This window comes from Podarcis muralis, chromosome 15 (assembly GCF_964188315.1).
Source record: "Podarcis muralis chromosome 15, rPodMur119.hap1.1, whole genome shotgun sequence".
In the NCBI taxonomy this organism is placed as follows: Eukaryota; Metazoa; Chordata; class Lepidosauria; order Squamata; family Lacertidae; genus Podarcis; species Podarcis muralis.
In genome coordinates this window covers 33,934,977-33,955,116 of record NC_135669.1, presented here as the reverse complement: position 1 = coordinate 33,955,116, position 20,140 = coordinate 33,934,977, and the positions used below count along the sequence as shown (strand labels likewise).

At 47.6% G+C, this 20,140-nt stretch overlaps 1 protein-coding gene across 1 annotated transcript in view; it reads left to right on the top strand.

The window, feature by feature from the left end:
* MYBBP1A (MYB binding protein 1a) overlaps nucleotides 1-20,140 on the top strand; it is a 49,367-nt gene that overhangs the window by 4,587 nt on the left and 24,640 nt on the right. The window contains exons 5-19 of the mRNA XM_028707688.2: nucleotides 359-466; nucleotides 1,425-1,615; nucleotides 2,358-2,525; nucleotides 3,042-3,159; nucleotides 3,454-3,743; nucleotides 5,355-5,471; nucleotides 6,685-6,810; nucleotides 8,141-8,347; nucleotides 8,958-9,066; nucleotides 9,906-10,002; nucleotides 11,650-11,804; nucleotides 13,387-13,476; nucleotides 13,782-13,958; nucleotides 14,969-15,133; nucleotides 18,312-18,469. Coding sequence (XP_028563521.2) covers nucleotides 359-466; nucleotides 1,425-1,615; nucleotides 2,358-2,525; nucleotides 3,042-3,159; nucleotides 3,454-3,743; nucleotides 5,355-5,471; nucleotides 6,685-6,810; nucleotides 8,141-8,347; nucleotides 8,958-9,066; nucleotides 9,906-10,002; nucleotides 11,650-11,804; nucleotides 13,387-13,476; nucleotides 13,782-13,958; nucleotides 14,969-15,133; nucleotides 18,312-18,469 — 2,276 coding nt within the window. The remainder of the gene's footprint in view (nucleotides 1-358; nucleotides 467-1,424; nucleotides 1,616-2,357; nucleotides 2,526-3,041; nucleotides 3,160-3,453; nucleotides 3,744-5,354; nucleotides 5,472-6,684; nucleotides 6,811-8,140; nucleotides 8,348-8,957; nucleotides 9,067-9,905; nucleotides 10,003-11,649; nucleotides 11,805-13,386; nucleotides 13,477-13,781; nucleotides 13,959-14,968; nucleotides 15,134-18,311; nucleotides 18,470-20,140) is intronic.

Below are 20,140 nucleotides of genomic sequence, written 5' to 3'. Positions count from 1 at the left end.
CCTGCGCCTCTTAATGGAACACAAGAAGCTCCAGTGTTCTGAGCTGATTCTTTGGCACATCTGGAACATCTGCTCTTCCTGGCAGCTAGTGGTAGAGTGAGGAGTGTTTTTCCTCCATTGGCTGTTAGATCCTTTAAAGACTGGGTGGGCAATTTTTCCTGTTATGTTTTTCCCTCTGGGGTAACCTCTCAGGGAGGACTAAGACTATTCCTTGCTGAAACCCTCAAAAGCTTCTGGAAGTCACTGCCAACAGTGTTGAGGTAGATGGATCAGTTCCTCAAATACATGCTTTCCCTCTCGCGTCCCCTGGGTCCTCTCCATCCCTGTAGACTCACCCACTCTTATCTAAATTCCTTAGGATTCAAAAGCTCTCCTTGGCTGCGTCCAGCTTCTCCAGAGCCTTTCGGATCACCACGCCCACCTCAAAGACCTTCCTAGGAAGACATTGGCCGACATCGTTTCCGAGGTAGGGAGATGTGGGGTGTTGTTGCAAAAAAAGGGAGACTCTTACGGTAAATATATAGTTGCTTAACTTCTTCTGCAAGACCGGCTTGCCGGCACCAACCTGTCCCCGTTAGACCGCTGATGCTAATTATATTGCCTTGCCAGGACACAGGGAAATATTCCAGAGCTACAATTCACTTTGAGTAGTTCAACAGTCAATCCCTCTTCACAGGGAATTCTGGGAGGCGAATGTGGTTCTCCTAGCAACTCTTCAGCACTGCAGTTCCCAGAATGCTTTGCAGGGGAGCCATGTTTAAAGTGCGCTTTAAATGTTTGGTGTGACTGTGGCCTCAGTTGGATGCCACCCATACAGTGGTACCTCGGGTCACATACGCTTCAGGTTACATATGCGTCAGGTTACAGACTCTGCTAACCCAGAAATAGTGCTTCAGGTTAAGAACTTTGCTTCAGGCTGAGAACAGAAATCGTGCTCCAGTGAGGCCCCATTAGCTAAAGTGGTGCTTCAGGTTAAGAACAGTTTCAGGTTAAGTACAGAGCTCCAGAACGAATTAAGTACTTAACCCGAGGTACCACTGTAATTGTCACGTAGGCCAGGATGTCTGGCGCCTGAGTGAGTTCCACAGAAGCGAATGCTGATGTATTGCCAAGCAAACAAGTATGATGTCCAAAAAGTCCAAAGGTGGTGCTGGGAAGGATGGATTGACTTGGCTGTGGGTGGCTTTATAAAATGGAGGACAAGGCAGGTGCAGAAAGAGATGGGCTTGTCCGGGGTGCAGAGGGGGTTGAGTAGCCACTGAAGGGGCCTAGGGAGTTGGATGGTCCGAGCGATGGAGGAGGTGAATACTTTTGGCACAGGAGTCTTGCCTAGAGGTGGGAGGTTTGAGATGCAAAAATGGGGAATCTAGCATGGACGTCCAAACCCAGGGAGTTGTTCGCTTTTGTTTTTGCCGGGGACTCAGATTCCGGAGGCTGTGTTTGAAGAGGTCCTTTTCAGCTTCTTGGAAGATGACCTCACCTCGGCCTTCAGCAGTCCAGGGCAGCTTTACCTCCTGCTGGTGGGCATCCAGAAGTTCCCCAGGGTTCTCCGGCCAGAAAAACTGAAGGCCCTCTTGGGCACGACTGCCGTTATCACGGCAGAAAACATCCCCAGGTATGTTGACCAGGAACGAATGCAGGACACTTGCGTCGCTTTTCAGCTCTTTTGAAATTGAAATATTGAAGTTGAAATTGAAATACTTTATTGTCACTTGTACAACTTGTATACAGTGAGATTACACGAGCACCCCCCACTCAGCTCTCTTAGTCTTAATTCTCCTCGTTTACTGACGCACACCCACCAAACCCAAAAGTCAGTTACCCTGTTGTTATCTTTTCATTCAGCAGCCCATAGATAGAAGCTGTTCTTTACCCTGTTGGTGTGACTAATCATGCTTCTATCTCTACTGCCTGAGGGCAGGAGATCAAGAAAGTGCCGGCCAGGGTGTGAATCATCCCTGAGAATTTTCCTCACTCTTCTGAGGCAACGTTCTTCCGCTATTTCATCCAGCGGATTCACGGGACAACCCATAATATCATGCAGTGAAGGAAGGAAAAGGAGGATTCTGGGATCTAAGATTCTTCGGGGTGTTGTTCAGTGGTATATCCCCCGCGCTCTGCATGCAGAAGGTCCCCGGTTCAGTCTTCATCATCTCCAAAGAGGGCAGGGAAAGGCCCCGTCGACACCCTGGGGAGCTGCTGCCAGTCTGACTAGGCCGTACTGAGCTGTATGGGCCAACAGCCTGCTCTAGCCTAAGGAAGCTTTGTATACCCCTAGGCTTTGCCTCCACGCAACAGAAGGCAGTTTTTAATTTTATTTTTTTAAAAAATAATAATCGTTTTGCTCTTCCTTGCAGGCTGCTGGAGGTTTTGAAAATGGCGGCCAAGTCTGAGAAAAAGGACAGAAGTCTTCCTACTGTCGGACTGGACTTGATGAAAGTGGCCCTGAAGGAAGGCACCTTTGAGCTCTTCTGGAAAGAAGCCGTTGAGAATGGCCTGCTGAAGGACAACGTTGGACCTTGCAGGTTGGCTGGGGATGTTTTGGCTTGTCTGTCACTCGCCACATTCACACCACATTTTTTGAAGCACTATGATACCACTTTGCAACAGTTCCAAGAATTCTGGGAGCTGCAGTTTGTTGAGGGTCCTGAGAGTGGTTAGAAGGCCCCTTTTCCCTTCACAGAGCTGCGGTTTCTAGAATGTTTTAGCAATCAATCTCTCTTCAGAGAGAACTCTGGGAATTGTAGTTCAGTGAAGGAAATAGGGGGTCCACAGTTCCCATAATTCTTTGTGGGAAGCCATGATTGTGGTAATGCTTTAAATGTATGGTGTGAACATGGCTTCAGTCTCTCTTTGCAGTTCTTTCTCCCATTTTTATAAATCCCAGTGGTTTTCGAACTGTGCTCTGGGAGGCTGTCAAATTCTTCGCGAGTTTAGCAGGCCATTCTCAATTTATGAAATCGGTAAAGGCAGGCCCCTTGAAAGCCAGAAAGCTGCTTTCACGCATTATTTCTTATCCTGTGTGTCTTATTCTTCCTCAGTTACATGTGTTACCGGTTGCTGGGCAGCTCTCTCCCGCTCCTGTCGACTAGGCAGCTAAGGATGGTTCTCCGAGGGGAAGTCATGCGTCATTACGGGACCCATGTTGTGTCCACCCAGGTAGGGGAATGGCAACAATATCCCTTCCCCAGTATGGTAGCCCCCATAGTTTACTGGGAAAACAACTCCCAGCATCTCTGTTGATCTTGCTCTTTGGGACAGATGTAGTCCAAAATGCTTGGAGGCCACTAGGATGGTGAAGGCTGGTCTACCCTGATCAGCAGTGGCTCTCCAGGATTTTAGACAGTAGACGTTCCCAGCCCTCCCTGGAGACACCAGGGATTGGGCCCTTCTGATTGCCAAGCAGGTCTCCTGCTGCTCAGCCACAGCCCTTCTCCTACCTGTGTTTTTCAGATGCATGACAGATTCAAGTTTGCCCCAGAGATGGAGGCCTACGTCGACGCGTTCTTAGAGGGATGCAGTGACCCGGCCAAGCAGCTGGCGGCGATGGTTGGCTTCTCCACGCTCACCAACCAAGGCTACCCGGTGGTGCCCAGCTTCTGGAAAGTGCTGAGGCACCTGCTCCCCGGGGCGTTGCTGAAGTACACGGCCTGGCTCAAGAACATGTTCCTCAACCCGGATTTGGACGCCTGCGTGGATTTCGCCACCAGGCGGCAGCAGCAGAACGAGAAGAAGACGGACGCGTGAGTGGAAGCTGGGGGAAAGGCGGAGGCACCTCCGGCCGAATAGGAAGCAGCCAGTGTGGTGTAGTGGTTAAGAGCGGTGGACTCGTAATCTGGAGAACCGGGTTCGCGTCTTCGCTCCTCCACATGCAGCTGCTGGGTGACCTTGGGCCAGTCACACTTCTCTGAAGTCTCTCAGCCCCACTCACCTCACAGAGTGTTTGTTGTGGGGAAGGAAGGGAAAGGAGAATGTTAGCCGCTTTGAGACTCCTTCGGGTAGTGATAAAGTGGGATATCAAATCCAAACTCTTCTTCTTATGGTGCTTCAGACCACTGCATGGAGGACAGATAAAAGAAAAGAAAGTCCTTCAGGCGGAGCTTAGTTATACTGTGGAACTCCCTTCCACAGGAGGCTGTGATGGCCACCAAGCTAGATGGCCTTAAAAGAGGATTAGACAAATTCATGGAGAAGAGGGCTGTCCTTGGCTACTAGCCATGATGGCTGTGCTCTGCCTCCACAGTCGGAGGCAGCAGTGCTTCTGAATTCCAGTTGCAGGAAACCACAGGAGGGGAAGAGGGCTCTTGTGTTCGAATCCTGCTTGTGGGTTTCCTTTCAGGCATCTGGCCACTGTGAGAACAGGATGCTGGACTAGATGGGTCACTGGCCTGATCGAGCAGAGCTTTTCTTCTGCTCTTCTCTTTCCCAGTCAGGAGAGTTGCCAGGGATTGGACCTGGGACCTTCTGCACTCAAAGCAGATGCTCTACCACCGAGATTCTATTTTTCACATGCGCGTGACGCTCCTGTTGGTATTAGTGAGGCTTTGCCACTGGATTCTCCTCAGGTGTTAATTTCTGTGAGGTTTCTTGGCTAGGGCGGGCCCATTTGTACTTTCCACCAAGGCACCGTGAAGTCTTTAGGCTGGCCAAAGCTCCCTATAGTTCAGTTGGTTAGAGCCTGGGACTCTTAATCTCAGGGTCGTGGGTTTGAGCCCCAAATTGGGCAAAGGTTTCCTACTTTGCGGGGGTGGGACTAGATGACCCTCGGGGTCCCTACTGGCTCTACAGTTCAAAGATTCCCACCTATATCGGGGATGGTGGTCAATTGATTTGGTCAACTGTTGCCACAGGAACATAGGATGCTAGGTGTTGTTGTTTTTTAACCAAAACCACATTCCCACCATTTTAAGTAGCCATGACTTCCCCCAAAGGATTCTGGGTACTAGGAGTTGTTACAAAGCCCCTGTTCCCCTCAGAGAGCTACAATTCCCATAGCGCCCTGTGAAGAGGGATTGATTGTTAAACAGCTCTGGGTATCTTAGCTCTCTGAGAGGAACAGGAGTCTCCTCTTAACTCTAAGCACCCTAAACAAATGAAAGTACCCAGAATTCTTTGGAGGAAGCCATGACCGTTTAGTACCCTGGCGCTTTAAATGAATGGTGTGAAAGTGGCCAAAGGGGGTGGGGGTCCCCGGACCCACCTGGGAACGCTGGAGGTGTCTCATAACACTAAATGATGGCTTAGCATGACATATGAACTGGCCTGCTGTCCGCCATCTTTTTACTCCAATAAGATGGCAAGGCAAGGGTCTGCTTTAGTGGCTCATTACTTCCAATTGCTCTCTGTCGATGCAGGGAAATGACCCAGCACTGTGTGACGCGCCTGAGGAAATGGATCATAGCTCGGCTGGTTGGCCTAGTCGAGAACCCGCAGATCAAGAAGGGAGAAGAGTTTGTGACTGATGTGACCAGGTAGGAGGGACAAGATGGTTGACAACGGCTTGCCCCACCCTCTTGCTGAGGAAAGGGTTTGTTGTTCAGTCGAGACAGGCTGAATACTCTAAACCAAAGACCTGTACTGCTCACAACCTTTGTATGACCTTAGGCCGCAATCTGCACTATTCCTTTAAATCAGTGTTGTACCACTTTAAACAGGGGTCCCCCCAAAGCTTTATGGGAATTGCAGTTTGTTCAGGGTGTTCAGAGTTGCTAAGGAACCTCTTTTTATCCTCACAGGGCTAGAGTTCCCAGAGTGATTTAACAGTCATTCCCTCTTCCTCCAAACCTTCCTCAAAAGCTCAGGTTTCTGTGATATCTTCAATCCTCTCACTGGAATGAAGACCAAAGACGCATATTTGAATAAAAGTACATATTCTTCCCTTTCCCAGACCTGTTTCCATTTCCCTCCGCATCCCATGTCAGAAGTTTAGCTTGTAAGGTCCTTGGGACGGGAGCTGGTCCTCTGGTACTTGATAGCGCAGTGTGTATATTGATATTGCCAAGATAGGAACTTAAGATCCTGCAAGACACGTTTGGCATTTACATTACTGGGTGGTTGCCACAATGCAAGCTAGATCTAGCCGAGATGTAACCAGTGCTTATTTTCTTAAAAAATAGATACTGGTACTCACCATGGAGTTGTTACAGTAAGTGCCACACTTTTTTTTAATTAAAAAAAGGGGTGCTGGTACTGTGTACCTTTGAGTAAAGGTAAAAAAGGTAAAGGATCCCTGGATGGTTGAGTCCAGTCAAAGGCGACTATGGGGTGCGGTGCTCATCTCACTTTCAGGCTGAAGGAGCTGGCATTTGTCCACAGACAGCTTTCCGGGTCATGTGGCCAGCATGACTAAACCAGTTCTGGCACAACGAGTGCCAGAGTGCATGGAAACGCCATTTACCTTCCCGCCACAGCAGTACCTATTTATCTACTTTCACTGGTGTGCTTTTGAACTGCTAGGTTGGCAGAAGACCTCTGAGTACCCCCTGAAAAAAAGCACTGGATGTAACAACCTCCCCCCCCAGTCTATATTTACTTGCCACAAACATGAGGACTAGAAACTTCTTTCCAAGTGAAAGTGGGTATTCTTGGCTTTCTAACTGAAGTGTCTCTAGAGTTGCAAATCATTTGGGAAGGCCGCTTTGTTCGAGCAGCCTGTATTAAGAAGTCGCTGTTGTCTTCTGCCAGGTTCTGCTTCTTTCACGCTTTTTTCAAGACCAAGAAACCGACCCCTGAGATAACCGAGACGAAAACCACACCATCGGTGCCCCTGAATGAGGCATCCCGCGCAGCAGCCGCAAACTCGTTTTTCAGGTATTCCCTTTGCTGCCTTGCTAGTTTTGAGCTTGAAAACCGTACGCGGATCACAACCCCAGCACCTCAAGGACTGCCTCTCCCCATATGAATCGACCAGGACCTTGCAATCATTCCTTGAGGCATTTCTCCATGTGCCCTCTTCTTGAGAGGCCCAGAAGGTGGCAGCACAAGAAGGGGCCTTTTCTGTGGTGGCTCCCCCTTGCGGAATGTTCTCCCCAGGGAGGCTCGTCTGTCAGCACCATTCTACATTTTTAGGCGTTAGGCAAAAACGTTTTATTTTCCTCCAGGCCTTTGGCTCTCAGTTATCTGTGGCCTCGTTGAGTAGGTGGGATGTTTTAATCCTCCCTTTTAAAAACAAGATTGCCGTTTTCATTTTTCTTCATTTTTCGTTTATGCCACCTTTTAATGTATGTGTGTGTTAGTTTATGTATCGCAAGTGGCTTTGAATTAGCTTGGATGGTTGAGCTCTCAGTTATCTGTGGCCTCCTTGAGCAAGTGGGCTGTTTCAACCCTTCCTTTTAGAAACAGGGTTGTGGTTTAGATATTCCTTTGCTGAGCGTCTAAGACCAAAGCATAGGAAATAAAACCCCACCAGGTGACACACAAGTGTTGTGGATCTTCCATCTCACTGGAAACACACAGTTCATGTCTATTTCCCCCCTCCTTGATAGCCAAAGTCCATAAGTTCTTACACCATGAAGTCAGATGTGGATTTATTCAAGGTTTTCCATTGCTGGGCTATTGAAATCCTGGCTGCAGCTAACATCCTTGTCAAAAGTTTTTGTTTTTTTTAAAGACATAATTTTAAATTGATTTTCACATGTTTTTTCTTAAATTTTGGATTCCCACCCTTACTTCCATGTTTTTATTCCTACCTAATACCTGCTGCTTTATAAGACATACAGTGGTACTTCGGGTTAAGAACTTAATTCGTTCCGGAGGTCCGTTCTTAAGCTGAAACTGTTCTTAACCTGAAGCACCACTTTAGCTAATGGGGCCTCCTGCTGCTGCCACACCGTCGGAGCACAATTTCTGTTCTCATCCTGAAGCAACGTTCTTAACCCGAGTCTGTAACCTGAAGTGTATGTAACCTGAAGCGTATGTAACCCGAGGTACCACTGTACTTTAATACAACTATCCTCTATTTCACCTACCAATGTTTTCTTTCCACGTCAAAAGTTCTTTAGAGCCACAAGCTTTCACGTTGTCGGTCCTTATATTCAGCAACGACAGCTGTCGAGGAAGCCTGATGTAACTATTTTTGACATTTCTGCATATCCCAAGCGGCGGTTCCTGTGTTCATTCGCTGCTTTCTCTCTCCCTGCAGTTTGCTCCAGCACTTGAACACAATGCCCGCCCTGGGGGACTCTGCCAAAGCAGAAGAAATGAGGAAGAAGCACCTTCACGGCTTGACCGCCAGCGGGGACTCCTGGCTCTACCTCATCGTCCAGTACGCCAGTGCCCTCCTCTCTCACCAGGCCCACGTCGCAGTTGTGGTGCCATTTAGCGATGAAGAGAAGCTTGCTTGGGACAGGTACGAAGAAGAGTTTGGATTTGATATCCTGCTTTATCACTACCCGAAGGAGTCTCAAAGCGGCTAACATTCTCCTTTCCCTTCCTCCCCCACAACAAACACTCTGTGAGGTGAGTGGGGCTGAGAGACTTCAGAGAAGTGGGACTGGCCCAGGGTCACCCAGCAGCTGCATGTGGAGGAGCAGGGAAGCGAACCCGGTTCACCAGATTACAAGTCCACCGCTCTTAACCACTACACCACACTGGCTCTCGAGGCACTTAGAGCGGGGTGGGGAGCCTGTGGCCTTCCAGGTGTGGTTGAACTCGAGGCACCACACTGGCTCTCGAGGCACCGCTCTTAACCTCTACACCACACTGGTACACAAGGCACTTAGAGCAGGGTGGGGAGCCTGTGGCCTTCCAGGTGTGGTTGGACTCTCTTCTCAGTGGAGCCTGCCTAGCAAGCCATTTTACCGCCCGAGGTGGAGGCACAAGTTGCTTCATTCCCCATTCTGTGTATAAAGTCTGACTAGACTGGCCTCTTCTCACCAAGCTCTGCTGGCTGGAGCAAGCAAAAAACAAACAAACGCAGAGCTGCGTGTCTCAGCCTGACCATTCTCTCCCCATCACAGAATGCTCCAGACGGTGGAAACCTTGCGGAAGAGAGAGAAGAAAAGTCAGAACCTGAAGTCCTCCGCCTTCCAACACCTCCTGCTTTTGGTTGGCATTCACCTCTTCAAGGTAATATCCGGCACGCTGGAAGCGGCTGTTTTGGGTGAGGCTTTGAATATGGCTGTGGCCATAATCCCTGAGCCAATAATGATGATGATAATGGAAGGGGAGAGATATTTTGCAAAGGGCTGCCAGGGCTTGTCTTGGGAAAGGCATAGGAAACTGCCTTATATGAGGTCAGACTATTGAGCCTACAGTGGTACCTTGGTTCTCAAACTTAACCCGTTCCGGAAGTCCGCTCCAAAGCCAAAGCGTTCCAAAACCAAGACGCGCTTTCCCATAGAAAGTAATGCAAAACGGATTAATCCATTCCAGACTTTTAAAAACAACCCCTAAAACAGCAATTTAGCATGAATTTTACTATCTAACAAGACCATTGATCCATAAAATCTAAGCAATAATCAATGCCCTGTAGTATAAAATAATAAGACAGTATTGTAGATGATAAAAATTAAAAAATAATAATTCTTACATGTATTGATGATAGTCATTGTTTGGATGGAGGGGGGCTTTTATCCATTTCCGCAGTCACACAATCAATCAATCAATCAATCAATCAATCAGTAGCTGAACTGGGTTCCACAGTGTCACCAAAAAAATTAACCGAAAAGCCTCAAAAACAAAAACGCAAAATAAATAGCAAAAACAAATCTTCAAATAGAGTGGTACCTTGGTTCTCAAACTTAATCCGTTCCGGAAGTCAGTTTGACTTCTGAAATGTTTGAAAACCAAGGTGCGGTGTCTAATTGGTGTAGGGACGATGATAATGACATTTGACTCCTTTTTTCTTTCTTTCTCTTTTGGTTCCCTCCGCCTCTTGCTTCCTCACTCGATTCTCGCCCGGCTAGTCCCCTGCAGAGTGTGTGAACCTTCTGAGCGACCTGCAGAATTGCACCCAGAGAGCCTTTGGAGAGAAACCCAAGAAGAAAAAGACAGTGGCTGCTGGTGAGTCTCTGTTCACAGCCTGATTTATCCACCACACCCTTGTAAATAAGCCCTTCATAGTTGCTGGCCTGATATTTTTTGATTTATATAATAAACAACAGGAGACTGTAGGGATAGGTGTGAAGGCAGAGAAAGAAAGGGAAAACTTGCTCTTTTTTCTGTCTGTCTGTTTGGTGGGCCTCCAGGTCCTATGCTAGTTCTACTCAAGAGTAGACCCATTGATTTTAACAGACATGACCAGGGTGGATTTGATTTAAATCACAATTTAAATCACTAGTCAGTAAGACTTGATTTAACCCCCCCTTTTTTTTACAGAAAGACTTATTCTTGCTGGTATAACCTTAATCTTTACAATAGATGAGGGTTTCATTTTTCTAATAATTTTCAGAGTAGTTTTTACATGAAAAATTACTGATTTGGTTATACTATTAGAAATACATAGATAATCATGAAATTATTGTGAGGTTTAATAAGTTAATGGTTTATATCTGGACCACTTTTCTGCTGTCCTTTATTCTAAGGAGAAAAATAATTATTTCCTTAATAACAATTTATTTAACTAAAACAATAACATAGCATATGTATCCTTGATTGTTAACTGTTGTAGTTAAACCATTTTTTTAAAAAAAAAAACTTAGACTGAGTTTTAGCACACATGAAAAACAAACAAATCCTTATTGCTTTATGAATAGCCTTTGGACTATAATGTAACTTAAACAGAAAACTATCTTTAGAAAGATGTTTCCTCCAAAAGCATTTCATTTTAAAATTCGATTTTAAAAAAAATCATTGATTTTTATCCTCCCTGGGCATGACTAACTTTGGTCCATCAGTGGGTCTATTCTGAGTAAATCGTGGCTGGATGTAGGCCCTAGGCAGCCTTTGGTGCTGGTTTTAACCTTTAAAGCCCTATACGGCCTAGGACCCTCGTACCTACGGGACCGCCTCTCCTGGTATGTCCCACAGAGAAACTTACGGTCTTCAAATAAAAACACCTTGGAGGTCCCAAGCCACAGAGAGGTTAGGCTGGCCTCAACTAGAGCCAGGGCTTTTTCGGCTGTGGCTCCGATCTGGTAGAATGCTCTTATCACAAGAGACTAGGGTCCTGCAGGACATCTTTCCGCAGGGCCTGCAAGACAGAGCTGTTCCACCAGGCCTTTGGCCAAGGCACAGCCTGACTCCCTCTTTCGGCAATCTTCGCGGAGCTCTGGCCCAGTGGTTGCCATTGGTTTGATCTGAATTAATTTTATAATGAATGATTTTAGAGTGTTGTGTTGTACTGTTGTACTGTTTTATTGTTGTTAGCCGCCCTGAGCCTGGCTTCGGCTGGGGAGGGCGGGATATAAATAAAATTTATTATTATTAGTATTATTAGTATTATTATGCCTTCTAGATTGCTGCAAGTGTCAGCAGCAGCTGAGGCATGATGGGAGTTGTAGTTCGTCAACACCTGGAGGGGCCAAGGCTGTTGATAGCATTTGGGTGCGCAGGAGGGATTGGGCTGCACCCCAATTCCCTCCTCCACCAGCCCACCTATGTGCAGCTCCTTGTCTCTGCTGCTAGTAGGATTAAAGGCAGGCTGGATTTGCTGGCCAGGCCAGTGTTGGGAGGCATTCAGGCTTTCCCTGTGTGTTTTTCTCTGCTCAGGTGGCGAAGAAGAACCGGAATGGGTGGAGGTGATCATCGAAGTCCTCCTTTCCCTCCTGGCCCAGTCCAGCGGGCTCATCCGACGGGTCTGCAAAAGCGTCTTTGGGCTCGTCTGTCAGCACATGACAAAGGGCGCCCTGCAGCTCATCTTAGACGTGAGTAGCCTGTGGCTGTCCAGAGCAGGAACGGTGACATTCCCACCCTCCGGGGCCGGGTGCTCTTGGGGGGAAAGCGGTTGGGGGCCACATCCCAGTGTGGGGAGAGTCAAAGCTGGGTGAGGTTAAAGTGGGGGGGGGGCAGGAAATACGTGTTCTTTTAAAGTGCTAGGATACAGTGGTACCTCGGGTTAAGTACTTAATTCATTCTGGAGGTCCGTTCTTAACCTGAAACTGTTCTTAACCTGAAGCACCACTTTAGCTAATGGGGCCTCCCGCTGCTGCCGCGCGATTTCTGTTCTCATCCTGAAGCAAAGTTCTTAACCTGAGGTGCTATTTCTGGGTTAGCGGAGTCTGTAACCTGAAGCGTATGTAACCTGAAGCGTATGTAACCCAAGGCACCACTGTACCCAAATAATCCTGGGAACTGTAGTGTCTTAAGGTTGCCGAGACCCGTATTCTCACAGAGCTACAGTTCCCAGAGCTTGCACCACTCTGGGAATTGCAGCTCTCTGAGAGGAATAAGGAGTCTCCTGAGAAAACCCAGCATCTCCCCCCGCCCTCAGGCCTGTGGGGCTTCGACCCCCAGTAGAAAAACGCTTCCACACTTCTGCTTTTGACGATGGCTGTCAATGAATTCTACTCAGCATTGTTCCAGAGCAGAACTCTGATGTATAGTTAGCAGAGAAAAAACATAAACACCTTGAAGGATTCCCAAAAATAGACCAGAGGCAATTGTATTTCACCCAGCAGAGCTTTACTGCTACTGAAGGCAAATGAACATAATGGCCACAAATATATTCAGGATTGGCACTGTCCATAAGAAATCCAGTTGCAGCAGACTTGACTTAAACTTACAATAACTTATAATAAGACTAAATCTTAACACTGTACAGTGGTACCTCGGGTTACATACGCTTCAGGTTACATACGCTTCAGGTTACAGACTCCGCTAACCCAAAAATATTGCTTCAGGTTAAGAACTTTGCTTCAGGATGAGAACAGAAATTGTGTTCCGGCGGCGCGGCGGCAGCAGGAGGCCCCATTAGCTAAAGTGGTGCTTCAGGTTAAGAACTGTTTCAGGTTAAGTACGGACGTCCGGAACGAATTAAGTACTTAACCTGAGGTACCACTGTATACAGAACACCACACCAGAAGGAAGAGAGGTAGAAAGAGAAAATGAAACCCAGGCTCCTTCTGGCCTTACTTTTATAGTCAGACAGAAAAAGAGAAGAGAACCAGTTTAAAGCAGCTGTACTCAGCTTCTCTGAAGGTATAACCCAAACATCTCGCACCTTCTGCTTGTTTCTTCCACACAGAGCAGCTTCCAGAACCCTCTTGAATTAAGTAGACTAGGAAAGATCTCTGCTTTCAGATCAATGCTTTCTGTACCAAGAAATGCAAACTGACAGTGACAGCCCTGTGCCACAGCAAATGCATGCTTTGTGAGAGCCACTCCTTTGCGCGTGTGAGAGAAGGGGCACATCTTTGTCAATATGGCGCCTGCAACTTAGGTTTGAGCATCAGTACTGACCACCTGTGTAAAAAATATATGTGTAAAATATATATATTTCTTCTCAAGGTTCTCGACCCACAGCACGACCAGGATGAAGAGAACGCCGTCGTCGTGATGGAGGAAACTCAAAAGAAGAAATCTTTGCCGGAAGATGTGGTAACTGCTACCGAATTTGTTATAATAGTGCCTTTAGCCCTGGAGTGTCACTAAGGCCACTTTCCCCCTTCACATTTTAGGACTGTGTCTAATAAACTGTATAAAAGGCGGGGAACGGCTGTTCCAACTTCAGGCTAAACCTTCTGACGTTCCTGAGACGCTGTATTTGCATATAAAATAAGACGGAATGGCAAAAGGAGCGATTCTGAGCTCTTTTAGCTTGATGCACGATTTTTCTAAGGACGGAGATTTGCCAAGTCTTGGATTCCCGATAAACTGAGTTGAATCTTCCTCTTTCTCGGCAGAGCGAAGAGGATGATGGTGAGGAGAGTTCTTCTGACGAAGACGACAGCTCTGAGGACGATGAGAGTGAAGGGGAGGAAAAGGAGGCTTCGGAGACGGATAATGAAGACGAGAACGTTGAGGCCGATGAGAAATTCCGCGCCATGCTGCGAGGAGTTCTGCAAGCTGGGAATGCACTGGTAAGTGTCGCAGGAGGTGAGGGCGAGGTGTGGAAGGCTTAGCAATGCGGCACTGTCTTATTTTTTTAACCATTTTATTTTAACCATTTACAATGGTCTTCAAGATGAGTTAGAAATTTTCCCCATTCCCCTTATTAAAATTTTGGTCTTCCTGATTTCTGATTCTTCCGGTCATTTTAGCCATTTTGGCATAGTCCATCAACTTGATCTGCCATTCTTCTCTGGTAGGGGCTGTGGCGTTTGCCTCCTAGGTGGGTCATTAGGAAAGGGTTCAATGAGTGAGAATATGATTGGCCAGTGGGAATGCAAGGGAGGAGTAAAAGTTAGAGTGGGAGGTTTTGAAAATCAGTTGAGAGTTGGAGAAGGAAGAGGGAGGTTAAGTCTGTGGGTTGGTCGAGTTGTGTTGTGAGGGAGCGAGAGGAATTGTTAGGTGGAGTCAGATAGATAGTTGGAATAATCAGTTGTTTTGAAGTTGTTAGGAACGCATACATCAGTTAAGGAACTAAGATTAAGAAACTGTCAAGAAAAATTAACTGAAACCATAAGTTTGTTCATGCCTATAAATAAACTCGATTATTTGTTAATGTTAACAACTGTCTGAACTCCGTGTGTACCCGAGAGAAACGGGTTGGTGGCAGCGAAGAAAGCAATCACAGTGGTGGCACAGGGTCAATAGACCGTCAAATGTCCGGGGACCCTGTGTAATCGCCACAGGGGCTTTATCTTCTTTCCATCTCTGGGCCAATAATGCGGCCCTGTCTTCTGCGCTGAGGGAACCCCGAGTTCTGTGGGGAAGAAAGCTGAATTCTACAGCTTGGAAACCCATTGGGTTGTCCTTCCTGGAGTTGACCCACTAAAAATGGATAGACTTGACTGACCCCAATCTCTCAGTTCCAGTGTTTCTACTCTGGGTCAAACTTAGTTGGATACAACCCAAACAGTGGCCTAGGACCAACACTGGGTACAAAACTTTAAAACACACACACATTTTTAATATTTAAAAATCCCAGGGTGGCGATGACAGTGACGAGGACGTTGATGACGAAACCATGATGTCCCTGGACGAGAACCTGTCGGCCCTCTTTGCCGAGCAGAAGAAGCGCATCCAAGCCAAGAAGGACGAGAAGGAAAAGATGCGCAAGGAGAAAATATTACGCCGGGAATTCAAGATCAAGGTAGGAGGAGACGAGGTGTTGGCCCCAGGGGAGAGAAACCCTTTGAAATTGCAATAAACGCAAAGCCATTGAGAGCTGGTTCAGATTGCTGCCTCCCAGTAACTTAAAGGTAAAGGGACCCCTGAACGTTAGGTCCAGTCGTGATCGACTCTGGGGTTGGGGCGCTCATCTCGCTTTATTGGCCGAGGGAGCCGGCGTACAGCTTCCAGGTCATGTGGCCAGCATGACTAAGCCGCTTCTGGCGAACCAGAGCAGCGCACGGAAACACCGTTTACCTTCCTGCTGGAGCGGTACCTATTTATTTACTTGCACTTTGACGTGCTTTCGAACTGCTAGGTTGGCAGGAGCAGGGACCGAGCAACGGGAGCTCACCCCGTCACGGGGATTCGAACCGCCGACCTTCTGAGCGGCAAGTCCTAGGCTCAGTGGTTTAACCCACAGCGTCACCCGTGTCCCCCCAGTAACTTAAGCAGAGATAAAAATGAAATAAAAATGGATTCATTGCCCCTGGGTGTGTTTTCAGCCTGCATCTAGAAAACATTGCATTGAAAGATGGGTTAAAGGTAAAGGTACCCCTGCCCGTACAGGCCAGTCTTGCCAGACTCTGGGGTTGTGCGCCCATCTCACTTAAGAGGCCAGGGGCCAGCGCTGTCCGGAGACACTTCCAGGTCACGTGGCCAGCGTGACAAAGCTGCATCTGGCGAGCCAGCGCAGCACACGGAAACGCCGTTTACCTTCGCGCCAGTAAGCAGTCCCTATTTATCTACTTGCACCCGGGGGTGCTTTTGAACTGCTAGGTTGGCAGGTGCTGGGACCGAGCAACGGGAGCGCACCCTGCCGCGGGGATTCGAACCGCCGACCTTTCGATCGGCAAGCCCTAGGCGCTGAGGCTTTTACCCACAGCGCCACCCGCATCCCTTTGAAAGATGGGTTAAAACTACTCTAATCATAATGACCTTCAAACCATGGATTTAGGATCCTGGGTTTTTATCTGACTTGTTCTGAAGCTGATAGCCAAAAGCAGTCTTTGTAGCATGAGTTTTTATTATTATTCTAACCAGAGGTTTTCGACCTTTTTGAGTCCACGGCTCCCTTGACCAACTACAGTGGTACCTCGGTTTAAGAACTTAATTCGTTCTGGAGATCCGTTCTTAACCTGAAACTGTTCTTAACCTGAAGCACCACTTTAGCTAATGGGGCCTCCCGCTGCCGCCGCATGATTTCTGTTCTCATCCTGAAAAAAAGTTCTTAACCCAAGGTACTATTTCTGGGTTAGTGGAGTCTGTAACCTGAAGCGTCTGTAACCCGAGGTACCACTGTACATTCTTTCTGCAGGGCTCAGGAGCCCAGTTGTGTTGCTCTTTGCCTGCAGAACTGGCAGCCTCTCACCCTTTTTCAAACACCCTCCCTTGTGGAGTGTTCCCTCAGCCTCCTCTCCTCTCCCCTCTCCTTCGGAGTCCTCTGGGCAGCCGCTGCCGCCGCCCCTGGTCTCTGAGCTGCCTCCTCACACTGCCCCACAGGGGCCTGGGTGGACTGGCTGGCTGGGCTTCCTCGCCCACTTGCTTGCTTACTCCAAGGCTGCCTTAGCTCCTGGCAACCAGCACCCCCTGGCCAACCCCAGAGGCACCATTCACCTGGGGGGCTTGTAGCCAGGGCTGCTGCAACAAACAGCCATGCAAGCCTTTGGGAGGCAGAGATGCAAGAGGCATCAGAAGAAGGGAGGGAAGGAAATAAGGACAGAGGCCAGTGTCGCCCACAGCACCCCTGACCACCATTCAAGGCACCCCAGGGTGCCATGGCACACTGGTTGAAAGCCACTGATTTAAACATTTTCAGCCCACCTTTCAAGGCGCAAGATTCTCTTGGAGCCACGTAAGAAACTGCAAAACATAAAAATAGCACTACCGTAAAACGGTACATATATATATATATAACAGCAGCTGAGCAGTAAAACCACAGGAGATTTGCAGACCTTTATGCTCTTGGAAAGGGACAGTATCTATTTTTGTTCTGATGTACAACTTACCGTTTTTAATTTAGAACTGCTGTCAATCCCTCTGTGGCTGGATCTGAGGATGAGAGGATGCAGTTGGGTTTGGGGTTGTTTTAATTGTGGCCTCCAGGGGTCAGCATAAGCTTGGGAAACAGTTTTTCAGCATGTGAAATACTGTTTGGTGGCAAGAATCCAAACTGGAGCAGTAGAGCCAAATACTGAGCTAGCTTCTGAGTTACACAGGTCTCTTCCCTGATGTTCCCTGAAAAAATAAGTGGATCAGGGAGGGAGAAGAGGGAAGGTCTTGTTCTTTACCAACATGACAGAGGCCTTGACAGATGGCAGGGGAGGAACCCTTTTGCAGACTATTTAGGCTGCGATCTTATACTCACTTACCTGGGAGTGAGGCCCATTAAAAACAACTGGGATTCCTTCTGAGCATAAGTCAAGTTGCATGATGGTCACCTCCAGACTGGATTATTGTAACTCGCTCTACATGGGGCTGCCCTTGAGACTGACCCAGAAACTCCAGCGGGTGTAGAATGCCGTGGTGAGACTCCTTATGGGGTCCTCACTGTGGGATCACATTCACCCAGTGCTATACCAGCTGCACTGGCTCCCCGTGGAGTACAGGATCAGGTTTAAGGTGCTGGTTTTAACCTTTAAAGCCCTATACGGCCTAGGACCCTCGTACCTACGGGACCGCCTCTCCTGGTATGTCCCACGGAGGACCTTACAGTCTTCAAACAAAAATATCTTGGAGGTCCCGGGCCACAAAGAGGTTAGGCTGGCCTCAACCAGAGCCAGGGCTTTTTCGGCTGTGGCTCCTATCTGGTGGAACACTCTTATCACAAGAGATTAGGGCCCTGTGGGACTTGACATCTTTCCGCAAGGCCTGCAAGGCGGAGCTGTTCCACCAGGTTTTTGGCCAGGGCACAGCCTGACCCCCTCCTTTGGCAATCCTCACAGAACTCAAGCCCAATGGTTGCCATTAACCCGATTTGAACTGATTTTATAATGAAATGATTTTATAATGTATTATTTTACTGTTGTTAGCCGCTCTGAGCCCGGCTGTGGCTGGGGAGGGCGGGATACAAATAAAATTTTTATTATTTTATTATTATTATTCTCTGTCTCTGGAAAGCTTGTGTTGGCCTGAGTCCCTTCTGTCCCTCACATTTCCAGGTTCTAGATCTGGTCGAGGTGTTCCTGTCGAAGCAGGCAGAGAACCCCCTCGTGTTCACCATCATCGACCCGCTCCTCTCTGTGATCGAGCAGAGCATGAGCAGCGGGTCCGACAAGCAGGAGCAAGACTACCTCCGGAAGACGGCCGATATCTTCACGTGAGTTTGTGGCGAGGTTTCAGCCGGTAGAACAGAAGACTCTTAATCTCGGGGTTGTGGGTTTGAGCCCCACATTGGGCAAGAGGTTCCTGCATGGCAGGGGGTTCGACTAGTTGACACCCCCCCCCCCTGGGTCCCTTCCAAGTCTGTGATTCTATGATTCTATATACCGTATTTTTCGCTCTATAAGACGCACCAGACCACAAGACGCACCTAGTTTTTGGAGGAGGAAAACAAGAAAAAATATATTCTGAATCTCAGAAGCCAGAACAGCAAGAGGGATCACTGTGCAGTGAAAGCAGCAATCCCTCTTGCTGTTCTGGCTTCTGGGATAGCTGCGCAGCCTGCATTCGCTCCACAAGACGCACACACATTTCCCCTTACTCTTTAGGAGGGAAAAAGTGAGTCTTATAGAGCAAAAAATACGGTATATACTGCTACTGACAAACCCCAAAGCAGTTTACAAGAACTTAATACGTACAGTAAAAACCACATAAGAAGTTAAAAACAGACAGCACATTATTATAGCTAGGAAGTGGAAGGGGCAAGCAGAATATAAAATGGAAGAATGGTATAAAGAGGTGTGGGATATAGCTATTCATGATAAATTAACATGTGTCGTTAAGGTAGGAGGGTGAATATGCAAGAGAAATGATTTTGAGGGAATATGGAGAGTGTAGAATTTGTACAAATGGAAAGGGGTCAAACCATTGCAAGAGGTGTTTGTTGAAATTTTGGGAGGTTGGATAGTTACAGTGGAATGGTCTCGGGGGGGCACATTTTTATTCTTATTTATTTATGATTATTACTTTGTCAAAATAAAAAATTAAAACAACAACAACACAGAGACACAAAAACAGACATCAGCGAAAATATTCCTCATTGCCTATGTACGTCTGATGGAATAGAAAGGTTTTCACCAGGTGTTGAAATGGAAGATGTCTTGCTCAGTTTTTCTACTGGCAGACCGTGATCGGCCAGTCTTTCTTTGCCATGCTGGAGTTTATTTCAAGGACCTTTGCTACATTTTTATCCAGAGGTGCAAAACGAACTGGGAGTTGCAGACCTCGTGTTTGCCTGTCTGCATCTTGATGTGGATTCAGTCCACGTGGCGGAAGATTTTCTTTTTCAGGCGGACCCCTGGATGTGAAACATCGTGTATCCAAGTGCCAGTCCTACTCGGAGTAGACCCACTGAAACTAACTCGAGTCCGTTAATTTCAATGGGTCAACCCCGAGAAAAATGTAGATGGATGTGACTCTATACCAGGGTCTGCTGCAAAGAGAGAGTGTTCAGGTCTATAGTTTGTTCCTATTTTTGGTTCAAAATTGTCCAGCTGTGCTCTCAAGTCAGCATTTTGAATGTTTTTAGGTAGCTGAGCTACTGGAACACTTTAGGTGTGTGGGGGGGGGAGTGCAGTAATAATAATAATATAATAATTTATTATTTATACCCCGCCCATCTGGCTGAGTTTCCCCAGCCACTCTGGGCGGCTCCCAATCAGTGTTAAAAACAGTACAGCGTTACATATTAAAAACTTCCCTGAACAGGGCTGCCTTAAGATGTCTTCTGAATGTCAGGTAATTATTTATTTCTTTGACATCTGATGGGAGGGCGTTCCAGAGGGCAGGCGCCACTACCGAGAAGGCCCTCTGTCTGGTTCCCTGTAGC